The 27,974-nt window shown below is 43.9% G+C and overlaps 1 protein-coding gene across 6 annotated transcripts in view; it reads left to right on the top strand.

Moving 5' to 3' along the window:
- Window positions 1-27,974, top strand: part of Clybl (citramalyl-CoA lyase) — a 240,261-nt gene that overhangs the window by 172,818 nt on the left and 39,469 nt on the right. For all 6 annotated transcript variants that reach the window (XM_026400264.2, XM_026400260.2, XM_026400271.2 and 3 more), the window contains exon 3: window positions 25,970-26,158. In XM_026400264.2, the coding sequence (XP_026256049.1) occupies window positions 25,970-26,158 (189 nt within the window). The remainder of the gene's footprint in view (window positions 1-25,969; window positions 26,159-27,974) is intronic.

Here is a 27,974-nt window from a genome sequence, read left to right as displayed (position 1 = left end):
AAAACATCTGCATTCTAATCCTTGTCTTGGTTCTCATGACTGTACCATCTCTGTTGCCTGTCATCTTATTGCCTATCAGTAAGAAATCTCAACATGGGGATGAGTTAGGCATTGTCTCAGGGTGCTGAGGCAGTGGAACTCAAACTGTAGGCTGTATGTGGCAATGAATTTGTCTTTCCTTCCACCGAAATTTGAGAAAGTGGTTGTATCATTATTCTGGCTTCCAAGATCTCTCCGGAATGACAAATTCCTCCATGTTTAAGTAGCTGTTTGTATTTTCAAGGCCTTTTCTGGAATCCTTTACCTACATTCTATTCACTGTAACTCTGAATCACAAATGTCACAAACGTCACTTCTGGCCATCCCCAGGCAGACTTAGTCAGGTGTGGGTTCCGTGAGTCATTTACCACAGACTTCAGTTTGAAGCAGTTCCCTGCGGGGTGACGTGTGAGCCTCTTCAATTGTCCGTGACTATGTTCCATATACACATATCGATCCCCCTCTCTGACTCCTGGTGCTGCGGCCCTGCCCTTCTGTCTGGCTTGGGCGGAGCCCCTGAGGGGTGAGGAGAACCCGGCGCCTTATGCCATCAGGCGTCCCTTAATGGTAATCCTCCAAAGAGACCATGAGTGTGGTTTTGTTGATGAGGAAGGTAGCCACAGTCACACACAACACCCCCAGTCCTTGCCTCAGGACCCCATGCCTGGCCCGTCATCCCTGCTACAGAAAGAAACTGGACAGGCCCTCCCCTCAGGAGCCTGTCAGCTCTCGTCGCTAATCAGCCCAGGGGCTACTCAGAATGACTGGAGGCATGCACTTCCACCTCCTGCCAACCGCACTGCCCGCTCTCAGCCCCTGCCACCTGGGGAGCCCCACACCAGGGCAGGGCCATCAAGCCTGGCTTCTGCATACCGTGCAAAGCTTGCCATCAGCCAAGTGCCTGAAATATTTATAGTTACACATGCAGGGCTCGGATGACCACTTTCTACCAAGAGAAGCCTTAAATGTAAGGGTTGGTAAGGTTTGGGAGGGCTCACTCAGCCCTAGCATGCCTACCAGAGAGAGCTCACCTGGGCAGGATGGACCGGATCTCACCTACCAAAGTAGCCCCAAAGTTGGCCATTGCCAAGGAGCCAAGCGTTGGAAGAAACAGACATCAGAAAATTGTCTAGTCTCCCCCTCCCTTAACTCAAATGTTATTTCATTTGTATGCAAGAAAAAGTCAAAATGCTCCTCCTGCTGAATGCCCCTCTGGGGACTCAGGACCAGCAGATGGTGGTGGGTGAACACAATAAATGTGTTTATTTTCAAAGATGGCATGAAGTGATTACATAGAGCTTCCATGGCTGTCTCTTTTGAAGAGACTGGCAAAATATCTATGGAAGGGAGAGAGACAGACTTGCGTTTTCAGCAAAGATGGATGAGCATGCTGGAGATTCAATTAACAATTGTTTCCAAATGTTCTGATGAACATACCTCAGACACAAGTTTCTGGATGAAGACATGATTCAGATCCCTCACCAACAAACCTGAGAGTCAGGTGAATTTTCTTGTAGCAGGGACAACTGTCTACACTGAAGCAGCCCAATTTTTAAGCTCAAAACTGAAGGTTTCACTAGCTTGAGCTTCTCATCAAATTGGTTTTGCACGCATGGGAATTACTGTTAAGTACTCTAAAATGGTTATCATTTCCTAGTTGCAAATTATTTGGGTGTATTTTGAAGCTAATTAAAAAGGAAATGTCCTATTTTGTAAAGAGCAACATTTCTACATTTAAAAAATCAGATGTTCTCAGTGGGGAGCAGGATTTTATCTTTGTCAGTGTTGGCTTTTGCTAAATGCATTCCAGATTGAAAATCTAAATGAAATAACTACAAGGAAAGGCATGGGGGAAGTTTATGTTGGAAAAGCAGGAGGGAGACACAGACACATATATAATACATAGACGATTTATCTGTGAATTTAGAAAGCCTTTTCATGTCGTATTTTTTTTTTCTCTCTCTCTTGCTAGTTACTCATTATTTCACTGTGAACATTGCAAATATGGAAGGCTGCAGAGGTGCCAGGCTCCATCATGGTGTCCAAAAATTGGCTTTGTACATATGCTAAATTAGAGATTCGCTGGCAGAAGCAGTTCGCAGATCCTAGATTGGCAGGGATTCCTCATGAAGGAAGACAGGGCGGCGAGCCCGCGGGACTCACTCTGCAGCCAGCAGTACTGCAACATGCTCCGTCCAACATGCCAAAACCTGTTTTAGAATAAATTTTGAATCTTCATCAAGCGTCAGGTTCGGCCCAGGTAACATAGTCCACCAAAGCCTAGGCCTCTTTTCTGTTCACCAGGAAGGGATTGTGTGGGATGTGTCGGAGGGCAGAGCTGGAAGATTTCACCAAACCATCCAGGTCATTTTAGTCAGCTCCTCCAGGCAATCCCAGCACCAAAGGAGGAAGGTGAGAATATTACAGATGAAAACAAAAAGGTTTTCTTCTCCCTTGGACAGAAGCAAACTTCTGCGATGGTTCTGATACGAGAAGAATTGATGCAGTGAAGGAGCATATTAGACAGCCGGAGCACATAAGTCTATGCCAAGAGGATCTGCCATCTGGGTCTTTTTCTGTCACTGTGTCAACCAGAAAATGCCTCTCTCATTTTCGAGTAGCTAGTTGATGGTTTTACTCTTCCCAAGAGATATACTTTATTTGATCGACAATGGGTTTTGATAAATACAGCTTTGTTACTGGGGCTGTTGTTGTTGACCTTGAGTTCCTGTTTAATTTTAGAGCTGAATAAAAGAAAGGAAGTGAGGAGACTTATTTCTAGATCAAGAGTGCTTTTGACTTAAATGATGACATTGGGCACTTCTTTGAGCCCTTAAAGTGGAGATATTAGCTCCAACTACTTTTCTTTTCATCTAAGGGCATGATGAAGAATCAAAAGCTGAACAAGGTGACTTTAGTTCCATTCAGCTCCCAAATGTGGCAGCAGATCAGAGCCTCATAGCCTTTTGGATACTGTGTAATCATGACTCACCTGAGTGTGCAAGCTCATCTTCCTGGAGTACACACTCAGTAAATATCATTGACTGTATTCATTGCGGTGATGATCTCATTGAATGGGGCCATGGAGGTGTGTCAGACGTAACAGGAGCAGGCTTTGTGTCCATCCTGCACACCCCTAAGTGATGTAGTGAACAGCTGCTTGGATGGGCACCAGGAGACTTACATTCTAGTCCCGGCTGAGCCCCCAGGATGTTGAGTGACCTTCAGCTATTTGTTTATGGCTCTGGGACTTGTGCTTCCTCCTCTCTAAAATGGCTAGATAATTGTGGTCCTGCCTTCAGCACTAACAGTATCTGATTTTACGGTTCCGGATCTTAGCCAGCCATCTGAAAATGCCCTCTGTAAATGATGAAAGCCATCTACTAGTCCTCAGTGGAAGGGGCAGCATTCTCAGTGGGAAACCCATGTCATGAAGGCAGTGGTTCAGAAGTATCATCTTCTCTCTCCCCTTGAGAGGTGTTCTTCCGGGAGAGGTGGGCAGCAAAACGGAGAGAATGGGCAATGATGTGCAGAAGGAATGTGGTGGCTGATTGCGTTTGCAGACAGCACTGGGATGTGTGATGCAGGATTAGAGGGATTCAAGAACAAAAAGGTGAGCTTGGCATTTGGGCAGTGTGGGTGCCACTGAATGGGGCCCTGAATGTTGCCAAGGAGTCGTGTGAGTTAGGGTCGCCCCCAGTCACCTCTGAGATCTGCTCAACTCACCTACTCTGTGAGTCTGTGACAGCCCCAAGACCCCCAAGCCAAAGTCCTCAAGTAGTTCAGGCACTTTTACTCTAAATGGAGCAGGGAGGAGAGGGAGAGATGGGAAAGGGAGAACTCACTTTTATTATCATACTGCTTTCTGGTAGTTCCTTTAAGGTTTCATTCATTCCATTGTTTGTGAAGCAGACTGCCTGTGGTAGATTGAATGGTAGCTTCTAATCCCTAGAACCTGTGACTGTGATCTTCTTTAGAAAAAAAAAAAAAAGTTTTTCTTTTCTTTTTCGTGCTGGGGATGGGATGGAACCAGGCCTTGTGCATGTAAGGAAAGCACTCTACCAACTGAGATATATATATATATATATATATATATATATATATATATATATATATATATATATATATATATATATATATATCTTCCCAGCTCCCTAGAAAAAAGGTTTTTGCAAATGCATTTGAGTATCTACAGGTGAAGATCATCATGAACTGTCTGTGTGGGCCCTACACCCAATGGCAGGTGGCCTCATAAGAGACACACAGAGAAGCCAGAGGCAGAGCTCGGAGTGATATGGCCACAAGGACTTCCAACAGCTGCAGAAGCCGGAGGAGGAAGGAAGGCTTCTCCAGGGAGGGATCTCAGTCCTGCTGATAAAGTTATCTCAAATTTCTAGTCTCTGGAATGAGAGACTAAATTTCTGTTGTTTTAAACTGCAAAATTTGTGATCATTTGTTATGGTAACTTAGGAAACTAACCCACCTCAGTTGAGTGTATTTACTAGTTGGGAGCTCCAGTACCTCTTTTCCTATGGACCTCATGATTGGCCTTACTAATAATAAACCTAAAAGAACCCTAACCTAAACCATATTAATAATTTATTATTATCGATATTTTTATTATTATTGAGGTAATGAGGATGGAATCAGGGCCTCACACATGCTAGGCAAGCACTCTAGCACTGAGCTACATCCCCAGCCCTTTCTATTTTGAGACAGGGTCTCTCTCAGTTGCCCAGGTTGGTCTCAAACTTGTGATCCTTCTGCCTCAGCCTCTGGAGTTGCTGGGATTATAGACATACACCATGACACGTGGATTATCAATAAATGTGGTTAATGGGAATATTAGATCTCTGTTGGCAGTAACTAATTATTTTCCCAATATTATAGCTATCTTATGAATGAACCACCATTTTCTTAAGTTTTTTTTCCCCAAAAGGAAACACCCCATTATCAGAGATAGGGCCCCATTTTGATATTCCTCCATCCTTGGCTTTGTTTTGGTAACTTTGTTTTTGTACCAAATCCACACTCGTTAATTAACCTCTCCATTTTAGAGTAGCTCAGCTTCAATTAGTAATACTATCAATAAAATTCTACTGTCTTATTATGCATTTATCAAACAGTCAACTATCTGGTCTTTTGGCCAGAATTTGTTGGCCTGTTCTCAGAGTTCTGTCTCAATACATCTTTTGAGAACTGTTTTCCAACATCGCCTTCATTTTAATTTTAGAATGTGATGTTCACCAATTTCCTAGCTCACAATTGAGGATGAACAGCTTACAGTGTTTGTGACAATATTGGATTTATGTCTTTCCAAATGAGTAATTTTTAAATAACAGCACATTGTGTTCTTGTTTGTTTTTCACAATCCAGTTTTAGCATCTGAGCAACTTTGCTTTGATGGTTGACTTCCACCAGGAAAACTAGCAAAGCAGTTGCCTTGGATGGTATTGCTCTCGATTCTTCCTGGAAGTTCTGCCTTTCCATAGTGCACAACCCTGGGCTGTACCACTTGTTTCTCCTTCCACATCTTCAGACGCTCTCTTGAAAGAACCCATTTGCATCTACTTTTCATTCTTATTATTCAATTTGATTCAAGAAGCATTTTATTAAATATATACAAAATGGTAGCCAGTAGAAGGGACCACCAGATAGGCAGGTCATGTCAGGAGATGGGAAGGGCGGAGGGTGATGGGGCTAAGTGCCTAGAAAATCCACACTTAGGTGGAGCTGAGCCAGTGGGTTCAGATTTATATAAAAACTGAGAAGTGATATTCCACGGGAGCTCAAGAACTTATCCCATAACTGGACAGGGCAAGCAGGCCATTTACCACTATACAAAATAAAAATTAGGAGCTTGTGTATCATAATAACCCAGGGTTTCTGGTGGTCACTGAGTGGGAGCAAAAGGTCAGTAGAGGCTCCATGTGATTACCAGTGGAGGCCAGTTGCATTCAGATGTGTCAGTTCAATTCTATGAATGGAGCCAGTTGTGTAGTGGACATGCCTATAATCCCAGTTACTCGGGAAGCTGAGGCCAGAGAATAGCGAGTTCAAACCCAGCCTTAGCAATTTAGTAAGGCCCTCAGCAACTCATCAAGACCCTGTCTCTATTAAAACATAAAAAAGGACAGGGGATGTGGCTCGGTGTTTAAGTACCTCTGAGTTCAATCCCTGGTACAAAAAAAAAAAAAAAAATCTATGAATGGAAGACAGAGAAAGAGAAGAAAAGAAAAAGAACTCCAGTAATTCATTATATAACCATTAATGGAGAAGCTTAAGAGATCTTGAAATATTGTCATATGTTCGTTCATTATGTAGTTTATATTTCTTTATTCCACCAGTTCTTATTGATTAAAGGAAAGGAGGATTAAGTAATTCATAAATATTACATTATACTAGAATCTTTGAGTTGCCACTATAGTTACATTATAGTGTGGGAAATAGTAAAATCATTTTTTCACCAATTTGTGGAAAAGAACAAACTAAAAATGAGTGAATCAGGGAATAACTGAATAGATGAATGAGGCATTAGAATTGCAAGCAGAAGTCCCATAGTCAACTCCCCTAACACATATTCACAGACAAAGCCATTCTGAGCACATAAGCACTTGGCACAGCCAAAGCCCTGACATCAGCATCAGCATCAGCATCAGCATCAGGTGTGTGACAAGAAAAACTACCCTGATGCTCATCATGAGCACACCTGGGTGCTTTGAGCCCTGCTCCTTGTGGGCAGGATCAGTGCCTGGTGAGAAGTAGGCACAGCTGGGTATGCAGTGTTGGGCTAAGAAAAGTCAGAGAGTTTCATGGGAGGGCAACCTTGGGACCCTGTCAAGCTCATGTGGCTTAGGATGCTCCACAAAGTTGGGAAACCCATCAGGCTCACATTCTACCAAGGCTGTATCCCAGAAGACAGCAGGGAACCTGGGAGGTGACCCTGTCTCCCAGAGAGGAAGGACATGCCAGGACTTCTGGAGAGCTCATAACTGGGAAGGCATAAGAGTAGGTCCTATCCCAGAATAATGACTCAATTCTGATCCCTTTGCGGGGCTTATGAGAGATGGAATTATAAGGCCTGCCCAGGGGAAGCTGTAGGATCCTCCGAAATCAACATGGTGGTGAGGAAGTCTCTTTCCTTCACAGGGACCTCGCTAAGGTAGCACTCCTGGCTTCCCCCTGTCCCCGTGCACATCTCCTTGGATCCAGGGTTGCCAGCCATGTGATAATTCTGGTATAACTGGCTCTGCCACTTCCTGTCTCCTTCTTCAAGGGAGGGAGCTGCCCACTGGGAGGGTGCATAATCCCCTGATCCCCAAGTGCCCACTCTCGGCAGGATGAGTTTCTTGTGATTCTACCACCAAACTTGGACCAACTTGGACTTCAGGTTTAACAGTTCCAACTGATACCATCATGGCATCCTTGATTCTTGTTCCCTTTTAATTCTCCTTTGCTCTTGCCTGGGCCTGAGATTTGGTTTGCTGGAAGAGAGAATACATTCACTCATTTGTTCAACCACTCAAGTGTGTGAAGCCCTGTTGTGGGTCGAGGGGATTTAAAAATGCACCCTTCTTTCAATGAGCAGAAATGCAAAAATTCAGTGTAGAGAAACATGTTTAACGGTACAGACATGGTGTGGTTGTTGCACAGGGGTGTGGCAGAGGTTAATGGCCTCCTTCTTTTAAGTCTGAGCATACAAATGGTCTACCTTTCAAAGCCTACAAGTCCCAGCCTCAGTTGCAGTGAGCATATAAATTGCATAGGAATGTAGATGACATTTAATTCCTTAAAAGGAAGCCACCTGTCCTCTACTCTCTCTTCCTCCAGTCACTCAGGCGGGAACGTGGTTTGGCAAGCCAATTTCAGCCACACAGATCAGGATGATGGAGCACCAAGTGAGAAGCAGCTAGGCCTCTGGGTACCCGAGAGGAGGAACCTCCCACTGACCCCACACCACCAATCTATGTGTGAATTTTTGAGTGAAAGACAAATTATTGAGTGAAAGACAAATTGACTTCAGTGTGTGAGCCTCTGTAGCTTTGGGTCTGTGGTTGCAGCAGGTTGATCTTGCTTAGCACAAGAAGGAGCTAAGCAAGTGCATGCGGTTGTGGGGTGATGGTGAGCACGGTGTGCAACAGGGGCAGAGAGTGTTGGAAGATGTAACAAGGTGAAGGCAGACAATCAGCTCTCGGTGCTTGGCCATCTTCTTGTTGACTTGGAAAATTCCCTTTCTCATTCCTTTGTGTGAGACCCAAGTGTGACCACATCACCAAGGTGGGTATTGGAAGATACCAGGGTCATGAGATGGGATTTCCCTTGGGCTACAGGGAGACATTTCTACTGATGAGCACAGCAAGGATTTGAAAGGGGGACTTGGACTCCTGTGTGTGGAGGAGTAACGGTATGGGAGAGGGACAGTGACATGTATGAAGAGGACGTCTCCGTCTACTCCTGGCCCTCCTTGCAGGGCAGTGTAGTCTTCTTCCCCTCAAAGGAAGCAGGACTCAGCCAAGCAGAAGTTCCAACAGAGTGGATGGTGTTGCAGGGAATGGTTGTAACATTCCAGAAATTACAGCGCAATAGTTTAGGAGCTTGGGCCAGGAAAACATAGACCTGAGCCAAATACAGATGATAAAGAATGGCCTCAACCAGTGTTGAGTGACTACTGATTAAGAGTATAAAGGAAGCAGGAGGCTGGGACCTAGGAGCAGTGGCCCTGGGCTGTTCTGACCTTGCTCCAACACTCCAAATGGTGATGTCATGGTGTGACCAGGTGTGGGATTACAGGTATCTGTTAAAATACAGGTATGCGCTTTCCTATAAAGAGATATATTCTTTTTGGTCAGAAAACAATATCCTTTTTAAAATCCTTTTCTTGGGCTGAGGTTGTAGCTCAGTAGCAGAGCGCTTGCCTAGCATGTGCAAGGCACTGGGTTCGATCCTTAGCACCACATACAAATAAAAATAAAGGCATTCTGTCCATCTACAACTACAAAAAAAATTTTTTAATAAAAATCAAAATCCTTTTCTTTATTTCTTTTTCTGAGATGGGGTCTTGCTATGTTGTCCAGACTGGCCTTAAAGTTGTAGTCCTTCTACCTCAGTCTCCCAAATTGCTGGGATTATAGGCAATGCCAGGTCACCTAGCTAATGGGGAGATTATTTAATTTCTTCAGTTCTTCATTTGCTCATCTGTAAAATGCAGGGCTGGCCTCAGTGGCCTCCCAGTATATGACTGCCTTCCTGTTCCACTTCCAGGAGGTTCCTTTCTTCAGTGCACAGGTGGGAGCAGCAAACCAAGGATCAGGGGTAAATCAGCAACCACAGCAAAGATCATGACAGCACATTGCCAGTATTTGCCAATATGTTGTAAACAGAAACGGCACGTGGTAAAATGGAGGGAGCCCGTGGTGGTTTATGTGATGGGCAGTGTGCTGTTTGAGGATCTGTGGCAGGAGCCCAGGGGACCGCTGCTTCCTCTCCCCCCAGCAGGCCTTTCTCACCTGAGTGTAGGGGGCTGCTTCTGGAGGGCCAGGCATTTGCTCATGTACCCCTGGGGCAGGGTTCTCAGGTTGACTGTTCTTTGGAACCAACTGGGAGGCCTTTCAAAGTACCTGAGTCCAAGCCCCACCCAAACCCATCAGATCAAGTAAACCAAATATCTAGATCAAAGATGTCAATTTCTAAATACTAAAATAGGTACATCGCATAGCTTTTTAACCATTACAAATAGTTTTCATTGGATATTTCTGATTTGCCCTCTTATCTTCAACTGCTTTAAAGTTCTCAAAATGCCTGGGCTTTTAAATCAGTTAATGCTTCTTCAGTACAGTTTAAAGAGGGTAAGGGGCCGAGGCCGAAGCTTGGTGAGGGAGCGCTTGCCTGGGGTGTGCAAGGCCATGGGTTCCAGCCATAGCACTGCAAAAAAAAAAAAAAAAAAGTTATTTGAGAATATCCTTAAAAAAAAAAAGGAAAATACAAGTCATCTAAAGATGGTAAACATTATTCTTTTAATATGTCTCATAATTATATATTAGATATAGCTATAAAGGTAAATATTAACTTTCAGCTAACTTTTTAAACATCATTTTCATCTGAAATGACAAAGATTGAAAACTTCTATGATTCCATCTAAAGAGTGCTCGAAACATTAGATATTTTATATTTTACCATAAAATATATAGTAAATCTAAATATTAGGCCAGCAATGTGTCATAATTTCTGCTCAAAAGAAGGTAACACGGGTGAGCATTTCCACTGTTTGGAGAGCACATTCTCTTAAGACAACTAACCAGAGGACAGTGACACAGAGAAGGTTGAGTGGTGAAGACAGAAAGAACCTCCAAATTCATCTTGCAGATTTGGAAACTGAGGCCCCAAACACTCTGAACTTTTATCTCAGGAATACCATCATTTGTGGCAGTGTATTTCATGGCAGATAAAAATAAGCAGTCCCTCCACCCCAAGACATTCTGAGTTGTATATATATAATGTTTTTAGCTTTTGAAGGATGTTTATAGTGACCCTCATGAAATGTGGTACTAGCCGGGCATGGTGGCGCTCACCTGTAATCCCAGCAGCTCAGGAAACTGAGGCAGGAGGATCAGAGTTCAAAGCCAGCCTCAGCAAAAGTGAGGTGCTAAGCAACTCAGTGAGACCCTGTCTCTAAAGAAAATACAAAATAGGGCTGGGGATGTGGTTCAGAGGTCAAGTGCCCCTGAGTTCAGTCCCCAGTACCCAAAAAAAAAAAAAAAAAAAAAAGTTGTACTACTCTTTCTGCATTACTATGAATTTTTAAACATTTTACATTTTTAAGTCTCTTTTAGAAAACTGAAAAATCAGAAAATGGTTATATTGAACTATGGGCGTTCAAAGACAAAAGTCTCAGGCATTTGCAGGACTCAGATATTTGTAGGACTATTCAGTAGCCATGATGGTAACTTCAAAGGCCCCTCCCAAAAGACTGATTCTCTGTGATTCTTACCCTAGGGCCTAAATTACTGATCATGCTTACAAACTATAAGAAAGTAAGGAAGAATCCACCATGCCTAAAGATGGGACATCTACTTCTATCTGCAAGAACCTAACAGACATGGAGAAAATTGGTGTGTGTGTATGTGTGTCTGAGAGACAGGAGGATCATTTTTGGTGGGAGAGGGGCAGACTGCAGTGCAACTCTTCAGTTAATCTCACAAACCTTTAATTCCCAGCTGGGCAGCTACGCTGCGTCCAGCTTATGCTAGGAACTTTGAGTGTTTCACACCATAGTTGTACCCTCTCTGAGCTTAGCTCACCTATCTGGTTTTAGCAAGAAGGTGAATCCTAGGCTGGGATTGTGTCTCAGTGGCAGAGCACTTGCCTGGCATGTGTAAGGCACTGGGTTCAATCCTCAGCACCACATAAAAATAAGTAAAGGTATTGTGTCTATCTACAACTAAAAAATTTAAAAAAAAAAAAGGTGAATCCCTAAGATGATCAGAGACCAGGAGATTTCAGGGAAATACTCCCTTGTATTGTTCATTATTTTCATACTCCTCTCTATCCCTTGCTCTCCTTTCTTTAAAAAAAAAAAAAAGTCATAACTCACTCTATACAATTAACCCCTCAATCACCTCTGTTCAAAGCACTTATACATGCATGCAGCCTGAAAACCATGGAGAACCTCTCACTCTCTGTAGCCTTCTGGGTTCACAGCCCAAAGGGAGCATTTGTGGCTGGAACTAACTGAAGGAGGCCTGAGAAATCAGCTTACCAGAGCCAAGTCATCTTTAAAATCAGCATCGCTCCTGGACCATAACAACAGCAGCTAGACAAAGGAAGAAATGGACAGTGGTCACATTTTGCACTGACAGCATAGACCCAAAGATTGTGGTGAGTAAATGACCGTCAGCAACCGGTGGCCTTCTGTTCCTGCCCAGTTACTGATCAGGATTCCAGAGTTTAGGTTTCTAAGTTGGAATGAAGCAGTAAGAGGTTGCTCTGTATGGTTTTATTTGTTTTTGAGAGAAGGAAAGCATACTAAATACCTGGATTCCTGAAGAATCCAACAACCTGAAGGCTTCCGTGTGTGGAGGAAAGTAGACTCTAGATATTTCAGGTCTGATTTCATGCAAAAGAAGAGGTCTGTGATTAGATGATGCTCTGGAACAAAAGAATATCTTTTCCTCGCCTATCACAGGGTTCACTGCCCGGTCACCTATAATAAGAGACAGATTAACAAGAGCAAAGCATATGCATTTATTTTATATAAGTTTTACATGACCTGGGAGCCTTCATAAATGAAGGTCCAAAGAAATGGGAAACTGGATTTTACGCTTGGGTTTGATTCAGAACCAACAGTCATGCAGAATCCTGGCTGGACAGAGGAGGGGGGCTTACCAAGGCCTGTGTGTTCAGCTTCTCCTTGGGTCTTTCATGACGAGGATGCTCCTTTCCTTCGAGTTTCGGAAGGACCTCTGGAATGAAGGTTTTATGACCTGCTCCAGGGAGAAGGGGAAGGAGTGAGGACAGTGGCCTCCCTTTTCTGCTGTTCTGTCAAATGCCCAGGGCCTGTGTATGGGAGTAGCATATGCTGAATCCCATCCTTGGACAGGCTGGTTGCCATTATGTGGGAGTAGATTGACCCTTTTAGGGACCTGCCTCAGTGCCAAGAGATGCAAGTTCCCTGGGCTTTCCTTTTGGTTAGGCTCTGGGGACACCAGACCCACATTGTGAATTCCATGTAGACTGGGAGCTGTTTTCTACATTACCTAAATTAGCACCTGGCATAGAAACATACTCAGTTAATAGTTCTTGAATGAATGAATTATAGGGAAAAAATGGAGAAAATTAGATCTTAATCATCATGGGATTGATTGGGTAAATAATGGGGCAGCCATCAACAGTACTCCACAGCCCTTCCCCATGCTTACGTAGATCAGGCCCTACACAGAGGCACCTACCTGTTGTTGATTGAAAAAGACAGGTGACAGATTGCATGTAGAATGTGATCCTGGCATTAGTCAAGAATTCTGGTAGCCAACCACAGAATCTTGTCTAAAGGAGTTTAAGCAGAAAACAAAAGTTTACCAAGCCCATAAGGTGACCCACTGGTCCCCTAGAGTGCAAAGAGGGGGATCTGCAGGTAGAACAGGAGATTGGGAGCTGAGAGTGAGTTCTGCTCGCCTTAACCATGGGCTGGTTGTGAGGCTCCACATAAGTCTACCCTCTCTGTTCTTCAGACAGGTATGGTGGAAAACCTGCACTCTCTACTCCTAGGGCCTGCGAGGGCAGAGGGCACAGCTTCCAGCTCCCAGGGAGCCCTGTGATCCTGAGGGGGAGCGGAGGGAACCCCACAGCCTGCCCTGCTGCTAGCCAAGGTGTTTGGTGGGTTCAGGGTGTGAAGTGCACTTTTGACTTGTGACATTTTAAATCATGATGGGCTTATCAGAACGGAACCCCATGTAATCAAGGATTGTCTGTGTATTTCATTCCAAAGCCTCCCTCTGGCATTCACGCCATTGGTCCTCCTTCCTAACATCGGGGGAGTGATAGGGTGAGTCATTCCTGTTCTTTTCCTCAAGGCTCACTGACCTTGTCACCTTCAGGAACAGGCCATTCTCATCCCTGGGCTATGTTGGAAGCTGCAAGGCTCAGCTTCTCCCCAAAAGTCTGCCCAAGCAGCAGTGTCCTTGTCACAAGGCTCACGCCTAAGTATCACATTGGAACTTCCCATGCACCAAATTTTCATGCGTGGTTCAAGCAGTTAACTGGGAATATATGAAAGGCCAGATTCAAAACCTTTCAACTTTCCTTACAATCCCACTTTTTTGTGTGTAGCCTCTTTCTATACTAAAAAGAAAATCCTGGGTTTTCGGGTCTGCACTTGATTAGAGGAAGACTAACCGGCCTTGTGATGTGACAGGCGGTTGACAGCTGATGGCACTAGGAGGACCTCAGGGTCCCGAGGCCAGGTGTGTGGCTAGGTGGAATGCCTTTGCCCTCTCCTGCACGTCCAGAGCCCTTTCCTGGCAGAACTGCCAGCCCAGGAGACTCTCATCTCCATCTTGCAGGAAGGCTAGAGCTTCGTTTTGATGTGCCGTTTCCGGAGGCCGCAGAGCGGCCGCACAATCTGTTCCGCTACAGGGAACCTGGTGCCGGTACCAGGCGGGCTCTGGCAGGAGTTCTCGCTGCTGGGCGAGGCCTGGGCCTCGGAAGCCAAAACCCGGCAGTGATGCGGGGCGCCTGGCCCACCGCGCGGGAAAGGAACCTGCTTGTTCTCACGTTAAACGCTTTATGAAAATTCACTGGGCGCAAAAGAGGGAAGAAAACCCAAGCGGTTGCGCAGTGCGCCTGGCTGGCACCGACCAAGGAATGGGACTGCTGGGAAGGCGACGTGAAGGGCTGGCAACGGAAAGGTGGAAAACGCAAGGAGAACCAAATGCGGTGCCCACCGTGCATTGTTTTGTTAGCATTTGCTCAAGGGAAGCATTTAATTACTGGAGATCCGGTGCGCCCAGTGTTGGGGAGCTGGTGGCAGGGCAGGCTCTGCAGCCTTCTCCGCGTACCTGACTTCAGCTGCCTCCTGCGCACTGGGTCCCGGAGTCCAGCCCTCTGCTGTCACCAAACCTCAGGCCTCAGGGGCTTCCCAACCTGCCTATTCAAAAATAAAGTGTCCTGAGGGCTCATTGCCCCCATCCTGTGTTTTCTTTTCTTTTCCTTGTTGATTTTTTTAAAAAGTAAAATCAATTAAGAACAGGATGGAAAAGTACTACCCTTCAAAACAACGAAAAATTTGCCAACGAAAAGAAATAAAGCCTTGGGCAGGGGCTGAGGCTCAGTGGTAGAGCACTGACCTCACCTGTGTGAGGCACTGGGTTCTATCCTCAGCACCACAAAAAAATAAATAAAATCAAGATATTGTGTCCATCTACAACTAAAAATATATATTTTAAAAAAGCCTTTTTAGTTACAATTTTCTTTGGGAAATAATTAGGAAGCAAGACAAGTCACAACAAATAAATAAAAATAAATGATCAGCTGCTACAAAATGAGAGTATTTTTGAGTCACAGCAATCAAAGTATACAAAGATGGACTTAACTGGTGATACTTTGCATGGAGAGTTTTTATTTATTTATTTGTTCTATTCATTTTTAGTTTTGAAGACTTGCCTACCTTAAAAACAGTTTTTGAGAATTGTGGTCCAGTTTCATGTACCTGCAAGACATGTTTCTTTTGTGTTTGATCTCTGCCACCACACATTCCATTGCGTTACCTGATTTCTTCATTCCTGGCTGCCAGGAAGACTAATTAATGCACCAACGAATCTAAAGAATCCTGTTTAGGGAAGCTGCTAGGCCACACTGCGTCCACCTTCATCTGGAGACGAGAAGTCAAGGACTCGCTCCTGCAGCCAGCTCAAGTTAACATTAGCTTGGCTGGTGTCATTGCAAGACCTAGACACTTCCATCTGTGAATTTTTATAAGCTTCCACTTAAGGAGACAAGATTCTTTGTCAGCACCTTAGACAAGTGATGTTGGGGCAGCTGGCATAGACAGGGGTCTTCGCTGGCAATATGGTTTATAACCCACCTCCGCCAGCCTGCCGGGGAGTGGCCCACCTCATCTCCAAAACTTGCTACCTCCCAGGAAATGGATGTTTTCCTCCATAAAAATGAAGAAATCTTTTGTACTTAAAAAAAATTGGTTGTCAATATTTACATGAAGGGAACAATTTGGATTAGTTTCCAGCAACAAATTTCAAGTTGGCTTGAAAACTAGAGAAAGTCATCAGCCAAAACCTGTTGCAAGCATCACTCTAAAATCACTCAGGCCAGGGACAGGTGACTTGTCTGTTATCTGGTGCGCATATGGAGCCATGGAAAGACTGCCTCATTAAATTATGATCCCATCACTCTTGATTTACCCTTAAAAAGAATGAAAGGCCCTGGACCCTGCCCTGCGTGGGTGATCCACAGCACCTGCAGCAAATGGCCCATGATGAAGAAAGGTAGGTGCAGGGTCCTTTGATGACACTCTTCCCTTTTGCTTGTTTACTTTGATTCTCCCACGCAGACTGGGACCCAGCAGGAGGGCTTTTAAACTAAAACAGTTAATTACCTCCTCTAACCCAGAGAAGCCTGAAACATAAATACTGCAAGAGAGAGAGGGCAGCTTTGCTCCGGGCTGGACTTTATACCAGTAGGAGAAAGGAGCCACCTACTCCATCCTGGTCCTCGAGGGGCAGGGTGGAGGGAGACCAATTAGAAGGTACCTGCAAGGGAGGTGGGCCAGAGCGTGCATCCTGCAGTGGTGATTTGGTCTCTGTGTCAGTGCACTGGACTGTGAATCCCCAAGTCCAAACCCACGTATGAATACCCATTCTAGAGACAATAGCAGTAGCTCTAGGGCGGGTGGGATTGAGCAGGGACTTTTCCCCTGACTGGAAGATGGATCCTCCCCAGGTGCAGCCAGGGCACGGGGCAGCTTCTCAAGAGGTTCCCTCCAGCTGAACTGCAAATTCACATCCTACCAGCACCATCACCCCTTCCTCCCTAGTGGAATGCAGCCTCAGCCCTGTGCTTCTAAATCATGACCTTGCCTTTGGACTCCCCTCTGCCTTTCTGACCATCCCCTGGCTTCAGCAAGGATGCTCCTCTGGCCGCATGTTCTGCCCTGGTGCTCCCATCTGCCTTTCTGTCCCTCACTGTTCCTGTCTATGCCCTTGGCCCACTTTTAGCCTCCTACTGGGTGCTGTCTCTCTCTATACCTGTTGAAATCTTGACAGAGCCAGCCCAGGCCATCATCCTCTGCATCCCAGCAGCCATTGCGGTCCCCTGCCTCCAAGGCCCAGGCTGTAGGTCTGTTCTGCTGACTCAGCTGCTCTTCCACGTCTCACTCCGTGGGCCTTTCACTGCCAACCCCAAATGGGCTGGTGGACTCCTAGAGTTCCACAGGGAGCAGTTTATATCTCTCTCCTGATGCCCCCACACCTGTCACCTGTCCCAGCACCTGGCAGAGTGGATAGCATTTGAATAATCCTTCTCCTCCTGACTAAAAATCTAAATATTCCAGCCCAGGGTCTTCAGGCAGAATCTGGGCACAGTGCACAGGAAGTTTTCTCTTCAGAATCACAAACATCCTTAAAGAAAAAGAGAAGCCCTCTTGATGCCTAGACATTTTCAAGGGTCTGGATGTCTTACCTTAATTGAGTGACTGTGTTGTCATTTCCCCCTGGATCCTCCCCATCACGTAGAAATGACCAGTGGCCCCCGGAGAGAGTGTGCTAATGCACCCCATTCCTCCACTCACAGGTTGTCCTGCGGGAGCAGATGTCCTGGCTCCCTGTGCCTCTGCCGCCCCACTAGAAACCAGAAGTTATAACACTGCCTCACTAAGGGACACCTGAGAACAACGGACGAGAGAAGGAAAATCATACAAGTTGGCAGAGCCACTTGCAGACGCCACGCTGCAGCCCAATCTGAGCATGGCGTTTGGTATTTGCTTGAGAAGGACAGCACGGGCCTTCCATACGTAGATACTTTGGCCTTTTAAAAAGGTGTGTGCACAGTATACCTCAAAGCCACAAGACTGAGTCATAAGTTCACCAGAATACAGAAAGCACAGGTAGCAAATCTCACCGCCAGCTCCACATGGCCCTCTGCGTTTGGGTTTGGGTTTGGGGCACCTCAGAGGCCCATGAGGATGTCGGTTCAGGGTCTCAGAGATCTCAAGTACTGCTGCACACTTGTGGAAAATCCTCCAGGAGGAGGTGGGGGACGGCAAGAGAAGGGGGAACGTGGTGGGAGGTGGATGGGCCACGGCAGCGTGGAGGCCAATCGCAGCCAGGTACTGTCAGGGCAAAGCCGAGTGAAGGCCAGTAGCGGTTAAGCCCCTTCTTTCCACTTGAGCTCTCTCCTTCCAGGGAATTTTCATCGTTGAAAAATAAAGACCAAAAATATCACAATCCTCCTATCTCACATCATATGTAAAAATGTGTACTCAAAATAAATCACAGACATACACGTTAGAGGTGAACCTATGAAACTCCTAGAGGAAGAGGAAGACATACACATAGATCTCTCTGAAATGGTCTCAACATGATAAATAATGCACAGGCACCAATAACAAAAAATGGACTTTAGCAAAATCGTATCATTTTTATTTCATAAAACACCATCAAGAAAGTTGAAAAGACAATATTTGCAAATGATTTGTCTAATAAAGACCTAATATCTAAAATATACAAAGACCTCTTTTTTGGTACTAGGGGCACTTAACCACTGAGCCACATCCCCAACCCTTTTTATAGTTTATTTTGAGACAGAGTCTTCCTGAGTTGCCTAGGGCCTTGCTAAATTGCTGAGGCTGACCTTGAAGCCAAATCCTCCTGCCTCAGCCTCCCTAGCCCCTGAGATCATAGGCGTGCATCATCTCGCACAGTTTACAAAGAACTCTTATAGCACAGCAACAAAAAGATAAACAACTCTGTTCAAAAGCAAGCAAAAGAACTCAACAGACATTTCTCAAAAAAAGGCATACCGATACCAGTAAGTACTCAAAAAGTCCTTCAGACTGGGCTCAGTGGCATATACCTTAATCCTAACAGCTCAGGAGGCTGAAGCAGGAGGATTGTGAGTTCAAAAACAGTCTCAGCAACTAAGCAAGGTCCTAAGCAACTTAGTGAGATCCTGTCTCAAAATAAAAAAGTCTGGGGATGTGGCTCAGTGGCTCTAATACCCAACCCCTCCCCCCAAAAAAGTCACTCAACATTATCAATCATTAGAGAAACATAAATCAAAACCACAAGGAAGGGCTGGGGTTGTCGCTCAGCAGTAGACCACTCACCTAGCACGTGCAAGACCCTGGGTTTGATCCTCAGCACCACGTAAAAATAAATAAATAAAATAAAGGTATTGTGACCAACTACAACTAAAAAAAAAAATTATGAAAAAAAAACACAAGGAAGTACCATATCACACGCACTAGGATTGCTATTATTTAAAAAAGAAAAACAAACAAAACAGAAAATGATGAGTGTTGGTGACAATGTAGAAAAATCTGAACCATGGTGCATTGCTGGTGGGACTATAAAATGGCGCAGCTTCTATGGAAAACAGTTTGGCTGTTCCTCAAAAGCTAAACGTAAAATTACCATACGGCACAGCATAACTCAAACCCACTCCTAGGTATATACCCAAAAGAACTGAAAAGAGACACTCAGAGAAACTTATATGCCAATGTTCACAGCAGTATCATTCTCAATGACTAGATGTGGAAACAGTCCACGTAGGCATGTACAGATGACTGGGTAAACAAAACATGCTATGTTAGACAACAGAATATTACTGAGCCATGAAAAGGAGTAAAATTTGGATATATTCATGGTACGACATGAATGAGCCTTATGACATTGTTACGAGCTGGGCCCAGTGGCCCATACCTGTAATCTAAGCAATTTAGCAGGACCCTCAGAAACTTAGTGAGAACTTATCTCAAAATAAAAAGGGCTGGGGATGTGGTTCAATGGTAAAGTGCCCCTGAGTTCAATCCCCAGCACCAATAAAATAAGTAAACAACTTAATAAATAATAAAAATAAAATGGATAAGTAGGACTGAGTTGTGACTTAGTGGTAGAGCACTTGTCTAGTATGTGTAAGGACCTGGGTTTGATCCATAGCACTGAAAAAAGTTAAATTTAAAATGAAAGATATTATGTTATATCTTTTACCACAATTTTTAAAACTGAGCAAAGGATTGATAGAGATTTCCCCAAAGAAGAATTAAAATGGCCACTAAGCACACAAAAAGGTTTTTCACTGCTATCAGTCAACAGGGCAATGCAACTCAAAACCACGAGAGACCACTTCACACCCTCTAGGATGGCCAGCTCAGGAACACAGATGGCAGCAAGGGGCGGTGAGGACAGGGAGTGACTGGAAGCTTAGAGCTACTGGTGGGAACATAAATTATGCAGCCACTTTGGGGCAAGCCGACAGGGCTAAACCTGGAGTGAACACTGGACCTGGGAGTCACACTGTCTCTCAGATACACACCCAAGAGAAATGGCGACATATGTCCACTCAAAAACATGCACTAGAATAGCAGCATTTCTCCTAACAGCCAAAAAAATGGAAACAACCCAAATGTCCATTAACTGCTGGTAGGTGAACAAAATGTGCTCTAATCACATGGTGGAACATTATTTGGCAGTAAAAAAGAAGTACTGATACATGGCAAAACATGGATGAACCTCGAAACACTATCCTAAGAGAAAGAATCCTGTCACAGAAGAAAGAGTATGTAGGCATGGCTCCATTTATAAATTCCAAACCTATAGAGATAGAGAGTACATGAGGGTACACTTTAAATGGGTAAATTATATGCCATGTGGCTTTTATCTCATTAAAACTGCTACAAAAAAAAAAATCATAGACCTAAAAATTATCTTCCTCCCAATTTTTTTATAAAACAACAAAAACAAAATAAATTTTAGGTTGTTAACCAGTCTTTAACTTTTTATTGTGCAAATATTTGAATATACACAAATGTAAAGACAATAGTGTAAAAAGTCCCCATATATTCATTAATCAGCTCTGAAAAAAAATCAACATTTAAAAAATTAACATTTTTTTCTCAAAGTTTATTACAAAAAATGTCATCCAGTGAGTCCCTGGGCCATATTTTCCCATGGTTTTGTTGGCCTGCTTTTTCTGTCTGCTTATCTGTCTGTCCTCCTATCTATCCATCAGTTCATTTTTTTTATTCATTTCAAAGTGAGCTGCAGACAGCAGGTCAGTTCCCCTTAACTACTTTGTGCTTGTCATTGAGTAAAAGGCTGATATTTGTTCTTAGTTCTCTTTGTGCTTTTGAGGTGTGATTTATATACTGTGAAATGCACAGATTTAAAGTCTGTCTTCCATGATTTTTGACAAATGTGAAGGTTTGTGTAACTGAGGTGAAAGCCATTGTTCCAATGTCTTTTCAAAATATTTTTAAGCATTCAGAAGCCATAAAAATATATTATTTTCATAGATTTTTGTATCTTAGAGTTGTGTTGTGTAGGATTTCCTCTTTTAGTCAAATCTCTGAGAGCCAGAAATTCCAATTACATACTATAAGCTTCCCATCCAGACACATCCTGAGCCTTCTCAGTCCTTCAAATGAAAGCCAAGTTTGTATTTTTACAATAAACCTGTGTTTTAATGTATTTTTCATGATTAACACATCAAAAACTTTGCTCCACCAAAATCCACATTTTCAGAGTAAACCGTGTCTGACATGTAGTAGTTGGTGGGAATCAATGCATGACACTTTAAACCACTTAACACATGGTATCTTCAATATTGTAGATTTCTTTTTTGGGAAACAGGCAATCCAAGATTTCTTTTTTGTGTAGGAAAAAAAAAACAACAACAGTGGGATAGACAGTCAACACACCACCTCACATAAGAAGACACCCCACAAGCTGCAGGAACCAGTGAGAATTCATTTCCCTTCTCTTTCTATGCAGTCACTACTACCTACTACAGTCCCTGTGATCATTGTTGTCATTAGTTTTGATGTTAGAAAGAAGAATACAATATAACTTACTAGTGATGACCTGTTTTAGGTCACAGGCACTTCTGTTTTTTTAATGTAAATGTATACAAGGAAAAAAGAGAGAGAGACCCCCTCAATTGAATAATTCACTCCATTTTTTTGTTTTAAAACAAACTTGACCTTGACATTTTCAACAAAATTTTCATAAAGATCCTGATATCGGGGCCTTCTACTTAAAATTTGGGTCACTCCATGCTGGTGACACCATTTTACAAATGGAAATGAGATAAGATGGGCAAATCCAGAAAAGAGGGAATTTGCTAGTGTTTCTGAATACATGACGTGATGATTTTGCTGAGTGAAAATAATAATCGTGTGTGTGTGTGTGTGTGTGTGTGTGTGTTTAACAATGGCTGTGCATCTTCCTGGATTGGAAATACTCCCTCTTTCGTAATTACCAAGTCTCGGGCCCCAGCTTTCTGGCTGCTCCTGTTGCATGCAGGGTCAGGGTTATCTTTGTGGTTTCCTCTGGAAAGGGCTGTGCATTAACATTCAAGTTTGGGGAGGAGAGTGGAAGTTGAAGGAAAAGGTGTTGATTCAGATGTTATGAAACTGCGATAATGCTATTATTTAAGGCACTTATTTGGGTGTGTTTGTACTTTGTAGTTTTATAAATAAGCCCAAGGGGCTCCTCGGGAGTCTGATCCTCCTTGAGTCTCGTATCCTGTCTGTCTCATCCTATCCGACAGTAGAAGTGATGCCGCTCTAATCCCTGCAAGTTCGGAACTAATGAACTGACTGCTGAGCTGCCGCCACGGAGCTTGGTCCCAAACTATACTGTACTTCACACTCGATTTATTCTCCAGATGGCGAGACTGTGCCGCCCTGCCGCGAGGGACCACCTCTTCCACTGGAGTGTAAAAGTGGACGGATGTTGTTTTCTTTGCAGATTTGGTCATTCTGAGCTGGAAACTTGCGAGGATGATTAGTTATTAGCTTTAATGGGTGCCAATGGAACCAACTGCACACAGATTTTCTCCTTTAATTTTGGAGCCTGTAGATCTCGGGGATGGTTGATTTATCTCTTTCTGACGTCACCAGAGCGTGTCTCCTCCCCAGGTGATAAGAATCCAGTCTCTGAAATCATAGCACGCCTTGGTTCCTGGCCCAGACACAGTCACATAATACGATGGCTTATGGATAAGGACAAGTTTATTAGCCCCTGGTCCACTGCACTGAGCAGCCCATGGCACGGAATATCGATTGACTGCGGGAACTTGGGGAACACCACTTTTTAGAACAGGGTCCTGCAGAGAATCCGATCTGTACCAACTTTCTCTGCAACCTCCGCAAGTGTGGGATCAAACATGCTTCAGAACACACCATGGCGATTAGTCCCTTCGAAGATCTGATGTAACCATTGGTAAAGGCCTTAGTTCCCTTATTTGGTCTTTTCCGGCTTGTCAGATCTTAGGGACACAGTTCATTCCACAGTGAGAACACTCCACCAGGGTGTCCCAGTGTGACACCTTTTAAACCTCATTGTGTACAACCTGAGTTGCTTCCAGGATCTAAGTTCCCCACCAAAGTTCTTTCTCAAGTGGCCTCTTTATTTAAATTTCCTTTTTCTTCTGTCCCCAGGAAGCGCTTCCCACCCCCAGTCCACCAGGCCACCCTGAGGGCACTCATCCACCTGCACAGATGGAGATGGAGGGGTGAACAAGGCAGGAGGAAAGAGTGAAGGGGACAGAGGGATGGAGATGAGAGAGACTGTGGCAAGAGGCAAGGTGTGTGTGTAGAGGGAGAGGGAAAGGGCAGAAGAGCAGAATTTCTTGTTTTTCACAACTGGGCCGACTGTAACTCCCTCTAACTAAACACCCAGCATTAAACTTGATTGTTCTTAGAAACTGCCTTCCTTTCAGCCCAACAGATGGCATGGATGTGTTTTGCTAGCAGTAACATATTTCACCATTAAAATACCAAAAAGAAAAAAAAATCAACATGCTTGTTGGTTGGTGTAAATTCAATGAAGTTGTTGGGTATTTTGGGATACATACCAGAGGGATGCATACTTAGTTTATGTAAATTGCTACAAGCAACAGCCTGTTAATAAGGGTGTTGTATGGCAATATACCTCAAAAGCCATCATCTCTTTTTGGAAAGGTACAGCGTGATGAAGTGGAAAGAGCTTGGTTTTTAATTCTGAGCCAAAAAAAAAAAAAAAAGAGAGAGAAAGAAACCAATAAAATGCTGAGTATTCACTGCTCATTATTATAACATGAAAAGTACTAATCAGATTATGCCTAAAGTTGGAGTTAGGGACTTCATTTGGAGCCAATTTCGCAGAGGCTGAATTTTACTAAGTAAACCGGAATGTGCTGAAACCATGGCAATCTGACTTTAGATAAAAATCACAACCAGGTTTAGAACACGAGCTTTGAACAAACAGTCCCCTTCAAATCCAAATGAAACCACCCAACAGCTCCTCCAGGTCAGATTCAGTTTGACGCCAACATTAACAATTCAGGAAGTTGATATTGCCAGGGATCCTGCAAAGTTGAGCACACATGCAGATTACAGGATGGAGATGAGGACACAATGATTTTAAAATACATTTCGGCCTAAACAACCTAGTGAGTTCCCTTCAATTTTCCATTCACTGTCCTAAAGACCCTTTGCAAGGAGTCTGACTTGCTACTGAAAGAGAATCTAGAAGCTGGAAAATGTTTACAAACTGGAGCAATCCAGGGTCTGTAGCTGTCCGGGCTACATGGAGCATGGTGGTCTGGGTCCTCTGAGGCTATGGATCTAAAAGCCTGCACTGCCGTAGAAGAGGAAGCATTTCTCCTGCAGCTCTAGGCAGCCTTGGAACCATGATATCAAGCTAACTCTTGCAATGGGCCCCAATGTGTTTCCATATCTAGTTCATGGTGGAGCTGGAGTTTTACTGTTGTGGAGTAGCCAAAGGCTATTTGATTTGGAACTGAACCATCATTGACTACTTTAGCTGACATGAGCTCTCTTGCTTTTGTCTAAACTTGGCCTAATTTTTGGCAGTCGAAGCTCCATAAATCAGGACTTCACATAGCTGTCCTCAACTGGTCCTCAGCACTGTTTCCATCTGACCTGACAAACGCTAAGCTACCGTTTCCTCGCGCTGTTTAACTCAGACCACATTTGGAGCCTTCCTTGCTCCACTCTGTTGTAGAACCACATCCGTCTGGTTTAAATCTGTGTCCCAGCTTGTCTCGTTGATTGGACTTAGACTCCGCAATGGCTTAAATAATTCTTTCTTGTCTCCGTTTTGCTATTTTCCTAGATAAGTACTGCTATTCAAATGGCTATATATTGTTAAGACTTTTTTTTTTCCTAAACCATATTCATCAGCAGTGAGAGGCTTTCAAGTTTTATTAGTATCATAAAAACCCTTCCCAAGTTAAACTACTTTTGGTAAGTGTTCATTCTGACAACGAGAATTTGTTGAGGGCTATTGGCAAGTTGGAAGAATTTGTTTTTGAAAACTGAAATTGGCAGGAAGTAATGACCCCAAGTGTTTTCTTTCTGTTGACACCAACCCCACACCCTTCTCTCTCCACACCCCACCCCCAGCACCCCCAAGCCAAAGCCAATAAATAACATAATTGGTCTCATACCATTTTTCTTGGGTTAATTCAAATATTGAAGCAGAATTTTACCCTTTCAGTTTTTCTTAACTGTGGAGCAAAGATTGTCAAATTCAGGGGGAATAAAACAAACTGTATTTGTCAAGCACTTCATGAAGGAATTTCTTGGTGATGTTTTTGCTTCCACCTAAATAAGTGTGAGCATTTCTTGTAGTATGAAGTGTCAGATTCCTGTGAGCACCTGCCTAATTGAATGTCAAGATGCAACTCAGTTGCAAAAAATAAAACAAGAAAGAGAAGTTTAAAAAAGCACACTATATGGGGATAAAGAAAAATAAACCATTTTTCCCTAATGTGAATAGGCTGACAGATGAGACTGCCACAATCCAGATGTTGCCCAGTTTCTTATATTTATTAAATGAGAAAATGCAAGTAAAAGACTTAGAACCTAGGCCTAGTTAATGCTCCATCAATGAATAACTGCTTATTAGTTTTTTGTACCTTTCCAATTAGAAAGCAGCACCAATGAGCAAGATGAAGCTGACATTTAGAATACACTAGTGTGCGTGATGGCAAGTACCCGATGAGTGACATCCTGTGAATGAAGTCTACCAACAGCTCAACTATCACAGTGGATAACTTATTTCACTTATTTCTTTGGTGGGCGGGCAATGTGTAGACCTGAGAAAGGTGATCACACTGAATCCACACAGCAGTGTCACACCACACTCAGTTGTGTTCCCCTTAGAAATTAAACTAAAAAGGTAACTTTTTATTGACACAGAATGAAGCTCGACTGAGAATAGTAGAAACTCTTGAAGGCTTTGATCTGGGCCCAACAGAAAAGTGCGTGAGAATCAACTCGGTGTCTAGCGGTCTTGCCGAGGAGGACCTTGAGACCCTTCTGCAATCCCGGGTCCTTCCTTCCAGCCTGATGCTACCAAAGGTGGAGAGTCCTGAGGAAATCCAGTGGGTGAGTAGCCAGTGTTTTGCTTAAAACTTGGGACCATCTAAGAAAAGGGATTTGGGTGCCACTGGTTTTGAGAAGGCTGCACGGATCAGAGACGAAGGGAATTGAGAAGGAGGAGTGAACACAAGCAGCCATCTCCTTCACCTGAGCGCCCACCTTTGCCTAGAGTGTTCTTTGGAACAATTGTCCTTTAGAAACAATGCTTGGTTTCCTAATCGGATCTGTGGTTTGGACAGAACTGGCTCCTTGCTAGCCCTCCCAGAGCTATCCCCTGGATGCCAGGTTGTCAGAGCACCACTCCTGCCACCACTGTGTAGGCCCGGAGCCTAGGCCTCAACCAGGAAGGGTCATGACATAAATGGCTCTTACCAAGTTGCGTTTGAAATCGTCGAAGGCCTCCAGAGGACACCAGCCGCATATGAAAAAATGAACCCAACATAGGGGAAGAAAAGGTCACTCCTTAGGGCAACTAGAGGAATAAACAGGAAGCTTTTAACTAGTGGTTTTAATTAGCACAGATATTATTTCCTGAACAGTTCTCTAGTGCGTCCTTTTTAAATTGCTGACAGGTGTGTTTGTGTTTCATGACAGACTTTTCAGCCAATAAAAACCTGAAATGTAAAGTGGTTGGCATGTCAAATTACTTAAGAAAACTTCAGAATGGGCCCAATTATACTATGATTGTTTTAATTGTGAGACAGACGGGGGACAGGGCTAGATTTTTCTCTGGGGTTGTCAGTATTGTGCAGGTCTCTGACGAATGAATGCTATTCCAATGTGCCAATCTGGGGCAGAGCCTGCCAGATGTGCTGGATGTTTGTTTGGTGGGCAAGTGAGCTGAGGGGGTTCAAAGCCACATCTAGTGTTGTCTGGAAGGTTATGGATGTAAGCATAGTGATCCAATGAGGAGCTCTGATACCTGATGAAGTGCTTCCTTTTTAATAATCTGAATGTTGGGTCCAAGGCAGGGGCCACCTGCCACGTGTGGCTATTGAGCACTTGAAATGTAGCCAGTGAAAATTGAGATATGCTGTAAGTATAAAATACACACTTCATTTTGAAGACCTGTACACCCCCCAAGAGGGGGAGAGAATGTAAATACCTCAATAATTTTCATAACGATTGCACATTGAATTAACATTGGAATCTAGTGGGTACAATGTAAGGTATTATGAAAATCAACTTCACCTGTTTCATTTTACTCTTTGAATATGCCAACTAGAAAGTTTAAAACTGTACTTGTAGTTTCTGTCCTAATTCTGTTGGATGGTTCTGTTGGATTCTTCTTGAAGCCCCGTTGTCAAGGACCCGGATTTACTTATTGAACTTGGAGTTCTCTCCAAGGGTATCCTCAGAAGCGGTGCCCTCAGATTCCAGAGTGTTGGTATCCTGAGGGCTCTGGCCCCATTCAGATATGACTTAGGTTGATGCAGATGGACTCTGAAGTCACTCTTGGCCTTTGGTTTCATCCTTGATGCCTATTTATCACGGGCCTTACCTTTATTTTGAGTGGGGGCTCCACCCCAGCCTCTAGCTGCGGCCTGTTTGCTGATTCAAATGCTGGGTTGTGGGGAACCTGCTGCAGTTTAAATAGAACTTCTAGTTAACAGAAGTCTTTGGGGCTGTTTATTTTTTCCTCTCCGTTTGTATTTATGCGAAGCGTAAAGCCCAGAGCCTGATGCACAACTGAAAGATGGGCTTACTTGTTTTCTTTTGTGTGAGAATCTCTTGCTCGCCTTTTGTCGCTAGTGTGGGTTCTTGTTTGACTGGCACGGCTTATTGGACTATAACAAGCGTAACTCTGCCTCTTTTGTCGTGG

The sequence above is a fragment of the Urocitellus parryii genome, chromosome 2 (genome assembly GCF_045843805.1).
Source record: "Urocitellus parryii isolate mUroPar1 chromosome 2, mUroPar1.hap1, whole genome shotgun sequence".
NCBI lineage: Eukaryota > Metazoa > Chordata > Mammalia > Rodentia > Sciuridae > Urocitellus > Urocitellus parryii.
Note: the sequence above shows the minus strand (reverse complement) of the source record. Positions and strands in the feature narration are given on the sequence as shown.